This window comes from Lycorma delicatula, chromosome 8 (genome assembly GCF_047948215.1).
Source record: "Lycorma delicatula isolate Av1 chromosome 8, ASM4794821v1, whole genome shotgun sequence".
Taxonomy (NCBI): domain Eukaryota; kingdom Metazoa; phylum Arthropoda; class Insecta; order Hemiptera; family Fulgoridae; genus Lycorma; species Lycorma delicatula.
The window spans coordinates 141,409,240-141,425,178 of record NC_134462.1 but is presented as its reverse complement, the minus strand read 5'-3'; the positions used below and the strand labels follow the sequence as shown (position 1 = coordinate 141,425,178).

At 41.8% G+C, this 15,939-nt stretch overlaps 1 protein-coding gene across 1 annotated transcript in view; it reads left to right on the top strand.

Annotated features, from left to right (window-relative positions):
* The first annotated feature begins 2,960 nt into the window (after positions 1-2,960).
* The window catches only part of LOC142329546 (pickpocket protein 28-like), a 49,572-nt gene continuing 36,593 nt past the window's right edge, over positions 2,961-15,939 (top strand). Inside the window, exons 1-2 of the mRNA XM_075374217.1 lie at positions 2,961-3,018; positions 3,906-4,126. Of these exons, the coding sequence (XP_075230332.1) occupies positions 2,971-3,018; positions 3,906-4,126 (269 nt within the window). The 5' untranslated portion in view covers positions 2,961-2,970. The remainder of the gene's footprint in view (positions 3,019-3,905; positions 4,127-15,939) is intronic.

The following is a 15,939-nucleotide window of genomic DNA, read 5'->3' as shown; positions in this document are numbered from 1 at the left end:
AAATTACAAAAATTGTAAAAAAAGATAAATAACAAAAGTAGCTTACAAATATGGTAAAAGTAGACAAAATCAATTAGCCAACTGATCACAATAAATTCTCATTAGAAACTAACCGTGTAGTAATGAAACATTCTAAATGGAATATTACACAATGAAGTAAGTTTCATTTTTGCAACAATGGTAAAAGACCATCAGTGATCAGCATGATTAGATGACAACATTTTATTTATTTATTACTCATTAAATTGGAAAAAACAATTTTTTGTGTTAAAAAAAACATTTTTTTATAATTTAAATTTAACTTTTAAAATAAATTCTATTTAGATTAGATTAAATTTTAATTTAATTCGATTTAATCTCTTTTTATTTAATTTTATTATTTCAACACTAAATTTAGTAATTTTCAAAATCCACTTTATTCTGTTATCATTTTGGATATAGCTGTTGTACCAACTTTTTATTTATAAGATTTTTCTTGTCTTAAAGAGACCTTTAAAATGATTTATCACACAAAGGATGTTACTATTTAAAATAATGGAGTTGCATCCCTTCAGAAGGGATTGAATTTTTATTTCTTGTCAAAAGTAAGTGGTTGACTGATACCTTATTCTAAAAGTTACAGTATTTTGTTTGGAAAGTTGTTGAAGGTTTCCATATGTTTCCCTCACTCTATATAGGATTATCTCTAGTCATATCAAGATGCCTTGTAGAAAAATCATCTTTATTCCTGCTACTTTGTAAAAATTTATTTCGAACTTACTTTCAAAAATTGTTTAATTATTTCTGCTGGTTATTTACTTTTAATTTTCATAGGCGCACAAAATAAATAATCATTTTATCTTCATTTACAATCAATTTTGTCCTCAACAGTAGATTCAAATTTTCCTCCTAATTTCTAAAGATCGCCGTGACTTTTTCATCGGGTAATTCATCCACTGTTTGGATTTTGACTTAATAATTTTGATTACTTTGTTCTAATTCATCACATTTATTTTTTTAATTAATTACGTCAGTCTTCAAAAATTTGTTTTCAGACTTTAATGCATCCATATCTAAGGCAAAGTTATTTAATTTTTTGTTATGATCTGATATTATTTTCCAATATTCAAGGCTTTTCATGGTTTTTACAGAAAGACAGCACTTATTTGGTACTGAATCCGAGTTTTAGGAATATGATTGAAATTACCCTATTTAAACTAATCAAGTAAACCTTGAGTGACTATCCATTGTAGGGCTGTGCATTATATCATGCAGAAGAACTACAACATCCTTTGTGAGATGTACTGCTGTTTATTTTTGGATTAATCTATAAAAGGTTGTTTTCAAAATTTATGGGAATTTAAATGAAAGTTAAGAAATCATACGAAGATCAAATACAATTTTACTAAGTTCAGTGTTCTTTCTTCGTTTTTCATGTACTTGTGTAGATCTTCTACAAATCTCTGCCATCAGACTCTCAATGTTGTTACTCATGAATGTTATTACTATTTACATGAAATGATTATCAATGTATCTGTTATCAGCAATGCTATATCACAATTTACTGTTCACCTCACAGATGTTGGGAAGAAAAATAACACGTTCCATTTTTGATTGACTATTGCCTTATCAATCATCATCGAACTGCATGGTTGGAGTTGGGTGTGTACGAGGTAATTTAAGTTGTTGATGGTTATATTGTAATTTATTTTTAACAGCCTGATGTTTATAATAGGCCATTTATTATAAAGTTATTTTGCAGGCTATATAGTTATTTTATAATAGGCTTCTTATAAAATAAAATAAATAAATTGATATAAAGAGTTTATTTGCAAATTATTTTGAGTAGTTATGTTTTTGCTAATAAATAATCACCTGCAAGATGTACCAGCACCTCTTGGAATAAAGACCTCTCTTTGGCCATGTTGATTACATTTGCTAAAAAATAATATCAATTATTTTTGTTGTAAGATTAATATCTAGGCAAATTGAAATCCTACCTATAATAAATTGATAAGAGAAGTTAATCGAAGATTGGTAATCGCTTATATACTCAGTATTGTTTTGAGATCAACTAAACACAGTTAGATAGTTTTTATAAAAGAAAGTCATTAGATGTATGCTAGTAATTAGAAAATACATTATGCGTGAACAGTATTGAAGATCTACTATTGATTGTTCTTTCATTATTTTTTTTTTAAGTAATAAAACATTTTAGGCAAACTGAATTTAAAAGAAATTAAGATACAACTCTAGAAATGAAAGTACTAGGTTTGTGGAATTTCATAAACATTATTTGAAATCTAGGGTCATAGTGTACAGGGAAAAACTTTTATATGACACTTGTACCCGTGAATGGAAAACTTTTTATAAAATGTCTAAAACATTTTTTATTTGAAAACACATGTAACGTGTTTATTGAAGAATTTTTATAGAAAAATATTAGGTATTTGTAATACAAAATGAATCATTTTATCTAAATTGTACAATAACATTTTCCACAGTACTTAAAAAGTGTATATAAATTTTCAGGTAATTTTTTTATAAATATTTTATTATCCAAAAAAAAAAAATAGCACTGTAATTATAATCTGGCAGCAACCTATAGTTAGTTAAAATCTTCAACAATTAAATAAATATATAACTTGTACATGCAAAAATAAAATGTAAAGTGTTTTAAAAAAAAGTGTGTTTAATAATTTGGAGCGTAATTTTAGTCTGATAGTAATCAGACATAAGATGATATTCTATTTAACATATAATACATTATCATTCTAATCAGTTTGCATGCCTGAGGGTAATCAGCAGTGTCAACTTAATTATTGAATTTTTACGTGTTACATTTATTGAGACATGAGAAAGTATAAAAAGTTATTTATTATAGTGTTTTAACCCCTATCTTCATCAAAATAGATGTCAGATAAGCTACATGCATATTTTTTATTAAACACTGTATTCATTGGGCCATACTTTGTTACTTTTTCTTACTGAATGCATAATTCTAATATGAAAACGATACCTGTCAATAATCATATAAAGGTAACTTAAATTATTTCCACTAAATTAGATTTATTAATGTAATCATTAATATCAGTTTAGAATTATTCAGTTTTAATTTTTTTCCTGACTGCACATTGAGTAAAATAGGCAAAATTTGTTTTTAAAAATATGAAAAAACTTGAATTAGCATGCAGCGGTCTTCTCACACAAATATTCTTATAACTTAAGTTTTAATTTTAAAAGAGTGTTTTACGAGAAACTAACACCCAAATATACTTTCCAATTAAAAATAAATAAATTTGCACTCATCATATTAAAAATAAATCAATTTACATCATATGATTTATAAACTTTATTTATTTTAATGTTACTGCCTAATGCATTTTGTTCTTGTGTTTTATTTTTTTTAAATTCTATTTTAATATTTAATAGTTAAAATTTGTATGTAATTTTTGTTTTTTAATTTAGATAATGTAAAAAATAAAAAGGCAAAAATAAAGTAACATCAACATTCTGTCTTGCAACAGTAACTTTCTGGTTGTTAAATGACCACATCAGTTATAAATCTATTCTAGCCATGTAAATTGACTTGTATTATTGCATGTTAGCATTATACTTCTGTGTTTGTGTTGTAGAAAAATGTTTGGTTTAGATGCTGTTCTTAACAAGTCCACCTTCATCATTTTTCATATTATTTTTGTGCACAGCTTGAATTTCTAATACTATTTCTTATTTTTGGATGGATGTTATTGATGGTTGATCGAGTTGTTTTTCCTTTAATTAATATGATTGTAAATGTTTTTCATTTTAACTGCATAAAATATATTCAATATACTTTAACTTTACCATATTAAAATTAAATAATTTAAGTAATGATTTGTTTTATTGGTATTTCACAGCATGTATATTACTAATTATACTTTCAGAGACAACCTTACTATGGTAATTATGTGAGAAGAAAATCTCTAGCAAGTCATGGTAATTTATCAGCATCTTCCTTAGCCGGTTTAGCAGCAACAGGAACTGCTGCTACTATTCATAAAGGATATTGGGAAATCTTCAATATGTATTTTAAAAGTTATTGTAATGTGACAACATTGCACGGATTTCGATATTTTGCAGAAGTTGGACGACCTTTTCATGAAAGGTAAATTCAAATGAATTTTGTTACAAAATTTCATTTGTTTTGAAATTTTATTAAAGGCATACTATGAAAGGTTTTTTTTTTGTAAAATTACTGAATATATTTTCATTTTCCTTGGTACTAATGATAATGTTCTTCAAATTTTTAGAAATATTTTTAGACTTTCTAGGTGCTTTTTTTTTCTCCGCTAATGTAATTTTGTTTGTCCCGTTTTACTGGTTAATTATAATACCAGTCGCAAATTGGTAACTATTCAAAACCAATATTTACCCAACACGTATATTAAAAAAAAGCTAACACAGTTGTAGGACTTTCCCGTCTTGCGGCTTTTTTCTGATGCACAGCTTACACTTGCATACACGGACAACTTAATTTAAAATATTTATCGTTTTATTTAAATATAATATTTTTTGTTTGTTTAATTCAATGATTCTAACTAAACTGCACACGCATACCGTATTTCATTCACGTGGGTGTGACGGTACTAGCATTCACTTTAAATATTTTTTACACTTTAAATATTAATCATTTATTTAATTCTATTGGTCGCTTGTGACATCACAACATAGCAGACGATTACAGTAGCTGTATCTCAGTACTAAACTAGCATTTCTTGTGCTGAGAGGGGGGTACTAATATGCAGTATACCCACATAGCCGCTAGTTTATTTTGAGCAATTTTTGGGGTAGGGGTGTTGATTTTGCAAAAACATTTTTATGGAAATATTATTTTTTATTTGTTAACAAATATGCCTAAGAAAAATATTACCTTAATTAGGTGAAATCTCGAGATACTGAGAGTGATCTTGCTCTACAGCCCCACCCCGTTGACCTTTTATGTTGAAAATTTAATGGCCTCAATGTCCCATATATAGAAGTAATCTGACCAAGTTTGGTCAACATCGGTTCAGTAGCTCTGAAATATAAGGTGATTTAGAGCCAACACCAAACACACACACATACACACACACACACACACACACACACACACACACACACACACACAAACATTAACATCTGGAAAATTTCCATTTGGTTTATGGGTGTCAAAATGTCAACATCCAGTGAAAACTGTATATGCCCAAATTGGAACAGATTACGATACTTTACCTTCTACAGCTACAGCAGTAGATGAAAAAGTAAAATACAATGTAGTTCATTGCTGTGTAACTCTCAGTTTGCTGAATGATTTGCTTCTGGATGACACTAAGGTGGGTGAGGTTTCATACCACTGGCGTATCAGGCAGGAAGTTGCGATTTTTGAGACCAACTACAATTTTCTGAGATCACTGAGGTGGAACTGTGCTTGGTGATCTGTAGTATGGCACGGTACAAGGCCGCTGGATATAATCGTATCATAGTGGAGCTCCTCATCTGAGCGCTTCCAGCAGTCCTTGGTCCTCTAACTAGAATATACAATAGGTTGCTCTTCGCTGGCCACTGTCCGGCCTGTTGGAAGCTTGGAGACTTGGAGTTGTTGTTCAGAGGTGGCGACAAAGATCCGACGGTTAGTTCTTACCGTCCACTAACGCTCTTGCTCGTGCTTGAAAAGGTCCTATTTTGTAATTATTGGTCACTGGTCATTTGCTAATGGAGAACCAATATGGTTTCTGACTGGGCAAGAGCACTTAGGATGCTATACTAAAGGTGATGGATGTAGCTTCCTCTAGTCCATGTAAATATGTGTTAGGGATCTTTCTGGACATATCAGGTGCATTTAACAATTTATGGTGGCCCTCTGCCCTTTTTCAGATGTAGAAGCGTAAGTATTCACGAAACGAACTAGAAGTGCTCTCAAGTTATTTCAGCCATCGGACCGTTGCCTTGCGTGACGGCGGCTGAAGGTTCGTAAGACCTTAACTACAGGATTTTCTCTGGACAGTGTTCTAGCCCCCTTCTTTGGATCATAGAATTCGACGCGATGTTGCATTTAAGGTTGCCATGTAGTTTTCGTGTCGTCGGCGTAAGCGACGACTCGATGCTACTGATTGAAGGGGATTTGCATAACTAAGTAGACTTCCGAGCTGCTTGTGAGACACTTCGACTGTGGAGATTCCAACATAAGATAATTTTCAGCTCAGAGAAAACCACAATGATGTTGCTTAAGAGCCGATTGGCTGCTACCCGACGAATCCGGGTTCAGATAGCTAGTCTCCCCCATTCGGTACGTTACGAATCAGAAATACCTGGGTGTTATCCTTGATAAGAATTTTCGGTTCAAGGAACATCTGCAGTATGTAGCAAAAGAGGGGGCTGATGTTTTTTACAGAATCCGCAGAATCATCCATCCCGATTGGGGGTTGAATTACCGTACCATGCGGTATCCTTTACAAAGGTGTCAGCAAAGCTATTATGCTGTATGCTGCACCTGTGAGTCCAGACAGGCGCTCACAAACAGACAGGAGCCCAAACAAACTGGGCTCACCGCATTGCTTTTAGCTGTTGCGCGGGCATTTTGCTGAGCGACTCAGTTTTGCTGGCCCAGCGACTCCTTTTGCTGGCTGTTATAGAACAGTCTCGCGGGAGGCAGTGTGTGTTATAGCCGGAGTCAAACCAATAGATATCTTGGCTAATGAGCGTAAGGAACGCTAAATTTCCAAGGTGCTGGCCGAGCGGAGGCCGCAAATATTGGTATACAATATGCCAAGGGCAACAAGGGTGAATAAGCCCGAAATCCTCAAGGCCGTGCACGGGCAAAATCCTACATTGAATATGTCCGTCGAGGATTACCTTCGAGGAACCAAGGTGGTCAGGCAGCTGGGAAGGAAGGAAGCCCGAAAGAGTCAGTGGCTGTTGGAGACCTCGCCAAAGATCCGGTAGGTGTTGGTGGCCGGTGGACGTTTATTTTTCAGGTGGACCTCATGTAGGGTCGTCGACCATATAGAGGTCGCCTGCTGCTACAAGTTTCAGGGCTTTGGTCACACTGCAGGGCTTTCTCCACTGCAGGGCGCAGTAGAAGATGTGTAGTAACTGTGCTCTTCCAGGGAACAGGGCAGCCAGTTGCTCAGCCAAGTCTGCGCCTGCCAAGTGCGCCGCCTTTATCTTGGTGAAAGGCAGCGATGCTGGACACAGAGTCGGGGGTAGGCAGTGCGGGGCATATGATATTGAACAGGTGAGCTGTAAAAAACAGCTTATGGCAATGCCTGAATTGGGGAAAGCCTTTGAGGATAGACTCCACCATGTTGAACGCTTGCGCCTGGGGCAGTTGAATCTTCACTGGTGGCCCGGGTGGCCACCAATGAAGATGAGTACCCATGAGGCCTCTTGAGGAGTATAACCTCGAGGTCCTTTTGATCCAGGAGCCGCAGGTGGTCGGGGGTAGGGTGGTCGGCATCCACGAGATGGATGTTATTCATTCTCGTGGGGGACGGCCGCTCTCCGCGGTCGTGGTTGGTTCAGATTCATTGGGTGTCTTTTTGATGCCCCAATGGTCGGATGAGCAATTCACCGTCGTGCGAGTCACGAGGGGTACAGTGGATTCGTACTTCCAGCTTGGATGGAGTATCGATGAAATTTGGCAGGATTCTGGACGGTCTCCCGGGCACCAGAGTGCTGGTTGCTCTGAACGATAATGCCAGGTCTCCCGCCTGGGGTTCACCACTCACTCACCCCAAAGGCGTTGGTCTCGAACAGTTCGTGGAAACCAGGAACCTCTACTTGATTAATGATGCAGAACAACCGCCAACTCTCTCTTCCGAAATGGGGTAAAGTTACATCGATGTCACTTTGGTGACGGGCGATTTGCTGCGAAGTACAAGTAGTTGGACCGCCTGGCTAGAGGCCAGTGTGAGTGATCATAGGCTTATAACCTATGAGGTCGTTTACGTAGGGGGTCTAAGACAAATTATTGTACAGTCGAAACCCCCACATTAAGAATAAAGGTTGTGTAATCAGCCAAGTGAGAGTTCATAAGTACCTAGGTGTTTTGTTTCATAAGAAGTTGTTGTTTAGCAACCACATTAGGCAAGTAGCGTTGACGCCATCTCAGTGATGCACAAATTTAGGAGGATTGCTAGAATTGTGGGTTGTCTGGTAGTCAAATGTAGATGGTGTACCGAGGTGTCTTCGAAAGCATTTTCACTTACGCGGCGCTCGTTTGGACGTCAGAGATTGCGCTCCGGCGTCCAGAGAAACGCGCTCGTTTGGAGATTGCGAAGAGGGCGGGAGGCCGAGGTATTAGGGATGCGTTTCGGCCCGGACCAGTACCGAAACGGAACGGTGATCACAATGCACCGGATCAATTGCCTATCTCCCGCCCTCAGGCTGCAGAGCCTCGAGATGGAAGCATGATAGCTGGAATGGGACACCACGACTAAGGGGAGATCCTTGTACACGTTTATACGGAATTTGGTGGATAGTATGCCTCGAGTTCGTTTTTAAGAGCAACGTGTGTCCAGGTGCTCACCAACCATGTTAATTTGAACCAATAACTGTTTCGGTTCTGCCTGGTAGCTGATGAGCTGTGCGTCTGCGGGGAGGTCCAGTCCAATGCACATCTAATACTCTACTGCCCTGCTCTAGGGCGACTAGAGAGTTTCGGGCCACCCTGAAACTAAGAGGTCAAGGGGAAAATTGGCCACTCACAAGCGGCGAGTGGAAAATTGTCGGATCGTGTGGAAGTTTCTGTATGCGGTGGCTATGTTCAACCGACATCAGTAGTTTACTTAAGGGAAGGACTCCTAGGGCACTGCTATGGGAAGCTAACCTTGAAATTTATGGCTGACACCAGCCAGTTAGGACTCCGGGCGCTTTAATACGGTGGACAGGTACCTATGCCTGATTCAGCGACCTAGGCGTGGCAGCGAATTGCTGTCTTGACAAAGTAAGTTGTAATTTATGGATGTCATATATACATTTTATAGTTGACCGGGTGCGCCTACCCATTTTAGTAAATATATGACAAGTGAGCGATTGGGACATATAAGCCCGTGGTGTATGGCACTGCGCTTAGTCCGCTCACGCTGTTAGGTAAGCTCTAGGAGCTATTTAGGACACTGGTCGCTAAACTGTTTCGAGGCTCAGTAGCCGTTTGTGGCACAGACATTCGATCTCATGCTTTAGAGCGACCAAATGGGGTGGTAGCGGGAGAAATGCCAAGCAAACCAACCTGCAGTCCAGCCGGAAGGCGGCTTCATCCAAATCAGTGTTCTGCTCCCTAATGAGGGCAAGACATCTTCGTCGGTCAGCTTACGGTCAATATCGTAGACTATAATACGGGGCCTACGAGTTCTCTTCGGATTTATTTTCATGTTCAATCGCTTAACCGCCGTGGAATCTCTATTTGCCTGGATGGTTTGCGTATCATCCGCTACCACAACTAATCCCTTGCTATCTCTTAATGTGTCTTATTTTAAGGTCTTTGCGGTCTCCCAGAAGGGCAACCTGGAGGACTTTTTACAGCTGACGGCTGAACACAGTCGAGCCCTTCCCCCTACTAACAAATGCAACCTCAGGTTTCTTAGAGGACTGGCTGGTTTCATATCTGCCCCTGACCACCTCAGTATACCTAAGCGGTTGCATTGGGGCCGGGGCCGGTTTCTGGACTACGGTTATTTCTTTAGGCTTCGAGGCAAGATTTTCGAAGCTCTCGACGAGAGCTGTGAAAGCCACTCGGAAGAATTCGAGCCGAGGCAATAATCTCTTCTTGGTAGCTGCACTAGTACATTTGGGGTTAGTTAAATAGGAAGACAAGTTCCGTCAAAACATCAGTTCTGATGGAACTGCCTATGGAGCAGAACTGCCGGACCTGCTCCCGGCTTATAAAACTCTTCAATAAGTGGCTTCATACCTTCCCGGGTGTTCATCCCTATATCTACTTCTGAACTATCGTTGTCGGAACCAGTGTTCGAGTTGATCGAAGGATAAAGCCCCGCCCCCTCCCCCGTCTGGGCTTCCTACCTACCTCATTCACATCAATCATGGTCAGAGATACCCTAACCTAACAGTATACGAACAAAATGTTCACTGTATTCCTTCTATCACAGATATTGGACACAAGCCCACAAGAGTGACGACTACCCACAGCGAGCCACGGGCAGCTAAAGACCTTCTGTATTCCCCTGTCACTCTTTGCACCTCTTCGCCGGTACTGGATCAAATGTGTGAAATCAAAGATCAACACACCGTTACAGATTACGGCCTCCGCTCTAAAAGAGCGCGAGCAGAACGAAGGGTTAAGGCCCCTTTGCTTGTAACAGGGACTTGCGACCAGCAGTCGTGGCCACTATTTCGCCGCGATGAGGCGGGTGCTCGAACAAATCCTGCGCCAAAATCTCTGAATCTCCGGGAAAAGGATTATGAATCTTCTAACAATAAGGGCACAAAACCATTGTAAAAGTTCTCAGACAGCAAGATTGTGAAACTGGGGAAGGTACACACTCGACCACCAGCTCAAAAAAAAGCACTGAAAAAGACTTTATACAACGCAATCTCTGCTCGTGAAGAGAGACCAGAGATTCTCTGAACCCACCATGGCTCACTAGAAACTGTGAGCCCTCTTGCACTAACTTCCCAGATTCCCAAGTATGCGGTGTGTTCATCGGCCTCATCACTTGTGTCCCGCCGCATCCACCATTCTCTCCTCATTTCTTCCATAATGGAGCTATCCACTCTCCTTTTTTCCACCGGTGTTGACACCCGGTGCTCTTTAATCTTCTGCCTACAGGTGACCTCCAGATCGACAGGTAGTATTCCCGCCAACACTTCCACTGCCTCTCGAGAAACCGAGCGATATGCAGCTGTAATACGGAGCCAGCTCCTTCTGTGTATCGATTCGAGAGCATCCCTGTATACACCGTTTGTAGTGATCCCTCCGCACCGTAAAGTAACGTGTTGTATATCACTCCAGAGAGCAGCCTCCTCCTCTGCTACCTTGGTCCCTCACAGTTCGTCAGTAATCTGGCAACCAGATGTTTCACCTTTTCAGCCTTCGAGCAAGCTTCCAAGACGTGGGTGCCGAAACACATGCTGGCGTCCACCCATATTTCAAGATATTTTATCGCAGTCCTTGAAATTATTCTTTGGCTCTCAAGCACCATCTTCAATGTTGGCCTTTGCTTGGTTGTTGTAATCACAACAATCTCCATCTTATCTGGAGCCATAGTTAATCCTACTCCAGCCATCAAAGTTTTGATTGTTGTGTACGAGCCTTGTATCCGGGCGATGGACTCTCTCGTGGTACTTGACTCCACCACGAGGGCCAAGTCGTCTGCGTAACATACAAGAGTGACGTCCAGCGGTAGAGGAGTGCAAAACACACTATTACACATGCCAACCCCGTAAGGGAAGACACCCACCTTGTGACGTTACCTGTCGCCACACCACTCCCTCCATTCCGAGCCCTGAAGGACTTCTTTTGACTCTCTAACCGATTACATGTCAGTCATCAGTCAGAATGCCACCAATGTAAATGCCTCGGCAGACATTTATATGATTAAATAATTACGAATTAGATTTCGCCTTCACATAGGCCTTCAACGAACATCTTCACACCGTTTCTAACTTGACACCCTCAAAACTAACTAACCGAAATCATGGAAGCATGAACCCTGCAACTATTCCAATTTTGACAACACTGTTCGTGACTGTAAATGCCTCAAAAATGAACAAGTAGTAAGTCAAATCAGCGCTTCACTCATACCAGTCAAAAGCATGTTTTACGCAACATACAAATTCAGACATACACCCAATAAGTTAACCAAATTAGGTCACCTAACAAGGGAAATTTGATCCCATTCCGGTCCGCATAAACGCCAGGGACAAACCTCCGCACTTCCACCCAGTTCCGTCATGGAGTCCCGCGTGATATTACCAAGTCATAACCAACAAGTCACAGCCTCGGCGAGACAGCCACGCCTCTCGGCTGCAAGGACTACCATACCCGCAGTAGCCCCTTAATCGAACCACAAACGATACCAACATAACTATGGCCCGATGCCATACGCCTACCACCAACCAATCCATGCCTATACCGGAACCCTAGCCACCCGGGATCCTGCCACGACCAAATACTGCGATAAAACATTCTCATCTTCTGCAGTCCTACATACCGCGAGAGCACGAAGAAAACCAGCCGCTATAGACCAGTCCTCGCGGATCATCCAATTAATGCGGAAATCCAGAAAGGAATATATTCTCTCAAGTTCCCTAACCGCTCGTCAACGCTCGACCTCATATTGGGGACAGACATGGAGGACATGGTCCACTGTATCGTCAGTCCTACAATGCGGGCATTGACTAGAATCCACCAAACGAAACCTAGCCAAATCTGCCTGAAAAGCATCATGCCCGGAAAGAAACTGCGTGATATACCGATTGGGAGAAATCCACCTAACCGCACTCAGATTAAATACTATAGGAAATATATCATGCGTGTAGTGACCTGTTGGGGACTCGTCCAACCTGACCTGCCAAAACGCAAGGCTCCGGTTTTCAATCTCCTGCTTTTATTCCGACGTCAAGAGGTTATTTGCCTTGGAAACATATCACTCTTAACGTTCAACAGCCAAGATATCTATTGGTTTGGCACCGGCTATAACACATACTGCCTCTAACGAGACTTTCTATAACTGCCTATAACAGCTAACAAGAGGAGGAAACCCAGACTGGCGCAGGATATATCATAATAGCCTTAGATATATATCACATAGCAGTGATTTATCACTGATACCTTTGTAAAGGATACGCATGGCCTGATAGTTCAACCCCCAATTGAGGTGAATGACTATGGATTTGGTTTGCTTGGCATTTCTCCCGCCACCATCCCATTCGGTTGCCCTAAAGAATAAGACCGATGTCTGTGCCACAAATGGCTACTGTGCCACGAAATAGTTTAGCGACCAGTGTTCTAACTTCCTCCTAGAGCTAACCTAAAAGCGTGAGCAGAATAAGCATGGTACCCTACACCACTCGCTTGTGTTTCCAACAGCCCACTTGTCATGTGTCACTAAAATGTGTAGGCGCACCCCGTCAACTACTAAAACATATATGACTATCAATACTTAATTTATTTTGTCAAGGACAGAAATTCGCAGCCACCCCTAGGCCGCTGAATGCCAGCAAGTACCTGTCCACCATTAAAGCTCTTGGAGCCTTAATCTGGTCGGTAGCCAGCAGCGCGGTAGGAGCCATTTTCCTTAGGTAAACTACTGATGTCGGTTAAATAAAGCAACCGCATCAAGGAAATCCCACACGGTCCGACAATGCGGTTCTCGCCACATCAACTCGCCGCTTATGAGTGGCCAATTTTTCCCTTGATCTCTAAGTTCCAGGGTGGCCTGAGTTCTGGCTCCCCCAAGAGCTGGGCAATCGAGCATGTGTTCGTTCGATTGGACTTCCCTGCAGACGCACAGCTCATCAGCATCAGCTTCCAGGTGGAACCTAAACAAATATTGGTGTGAATTTACATGGTTGGAGAGCACTTGGGCTCCTGTTGCTCTTAAAAGCGAAGCAGAGGCATACCATTCCGTCAGATCCTGTATAAATTTATACAAGGACCTTCCTTTAGTCGTGGCCTGCCATTCCTGCTGCCATGCTTCCATCGCGAGGCTGTAATGCCTCCTCCGCAGGCGGGGGATGGGCAACTGTTCGAAATTTAGAACCAGTGCATTGAAATCATCGTTCCGCTCCGGTACATAGCCAACTCGAAACCGCATCCCAAATACCTCGGCCTCCCTGCCTCTTCGCAATTTCCACAAGGCCGCCCGAACTTTCACCACTAAATCGATTAGGAGAGCCGTTCGCAATAGAGTGGTAGCCTCGTAGGAGGTTGTTTTAAAAACACCAGTGCATACAATTAAGGCTCTGTGCTGTGCACTCCTTAAGTGTTGAATAAATGCTCGATTACTTTCCAACCTGTGCGCCCAAACGGACGCGTGTAAGAGGTCATACTTTCGAAGACACCTCGGTACATCATGTACAAATGACGGCCCGACAGCCCGTGCAATCCTCCTGAGCCTGTGCATCACTGAGACTGCGTCCGCCGCTACTTGCCTATTGTGGTTGCTAAACACCCACTTCTCATCAAACAAAACACCTAGGTACTTATGAACTTTCACTCGGCTGATTACACAACCTTTATTCTTAATGTGGGGGTTGCAACTGTACAATAATTTGTCTGCACCATTGAGAAGCGAAAATTTCGTCTTGGGCACAGAAATCCTTAAATTTTGAATGTCGATCCAACCCTCTGCGGTTGTCAAAGCCGCCTGCGCTCGGTCTTCTAGCTGCGGTCGTGAGTTACCACGAACTAACAGTCTTCGGCGAAAGACTGGGCTGTGACCACTTCCAGGAGTGTCAGTCCCAATAATCTGTCGAATACCAGGTTCCACAGCAACGGACCGAGAACGGAATCCTGCAGGCTTCGTCTGTTGACGGACTTTTTCACAATTAGGTGCGTATCCTTAAAGAGAGCTGTACGATCAGACAAGTAGTCACGTACTACTTGTCTGACTACGGACTACGGGAACATACCGGCGTTCCAACTCATAGAGGACAGAACTCGAACGAAAGGAAGGAGATGCTGCCTGTATGTCAATAAAAATTGCGAAAACATATTTACAGTCGGCGCTTTCCACCTCGGCAAGAGCATTTAAGATGCAATCCTCGGTCCCAACCCCTTCCATGAAGCCATAGTGGCGCCGATTTAGAAATGAGTTCATATCGATGCTTTCCCAGAGCCGTTCCACAACCAATCTTTTAAGCAACTTGCCGATTACCGGCAAGATGCTGGTGGGTCGATAACTGCTGTCCACACACGAATCCTTTCCTGGTTTTGAGAGCACCCTCACCAAAGCCACTTTATAACAGGTCGAAAAGCAACCCCAGTTTAGGCACCCCGAGAACAGCCTCATAAGCGGCTTTCTTATGACAGGCAGCAGATGATAGAAAATATCCGGGTCAAGTTGGTCAATCACCGGTGCCTTTCTCAGTGCCGTTCTAAAAACCATTCGGTCTATATCTACGGGTTCCACAGCCTGTACGCCAGGGAGTGGTGTCTCACGCGCCCTAACGCCGACGTCTGCTTCATCCTCCGGAGCATCTGGAAACGGAGTATCCAGGAACGCCTGGTTAGTCGCCAGAGAAGTTATAGTGTGGTCATGACCATTAAACCCGCATCGAACACTGGAATGCACGTGCAATGGCTTTGGCCTGTAACATGACTTCGCGAGCTGCCAGGGATTGCGTTGCAACTCAAGCATGAAGTCTTGCCAAGACTTGAATTTGGTTTCCTTGATGGCATGAACGTACTCATTACGGGCGCGCATGGAGATCCGCAGACCCTCAGCGCGCACTTCGTCAACGATAATCCCTGTTAGGGAGCGACGCTGTTATCTTCTCCTAGCGGACTTAGCTTTTTCGCGCAGCACGCTAAGGTCAGAGGACCACCACTTTTTTCCGGGTTTCCGCCGCCTGTGTTTAACAGACGACTCCCTGGAAGCAGCGGTCACGACGGCTCCAGGCATTCTCCCATCAGCGGACTGGCCACTACCTAAGGCTCCGTCCATTTGCCGAGGCCGCCGTAGGACCCTATCGCAGTCAGTTTTGATGGCCGAATTGTTCAACCATCAATTTCACCTCCTCCCTGAGATCCATGCGCCATTCCAACCCCTGTTGCCGCTCACTAGCGCCGCAGCCTGTGCTGATCCAGCCCCCTTATGTTATAGCAACCCGAATCTGGAGCTCTTGGACCACCATCGTAAGCGATGTCATAGGTTATAAGCCTATTATCACAGCCTATTATCACTCACAATGGCCTCGGGTCAGACAGTCCAAGTACTTGTTCACCTAAGCAGATCGCTCGTCACGAAGGTGACGTTG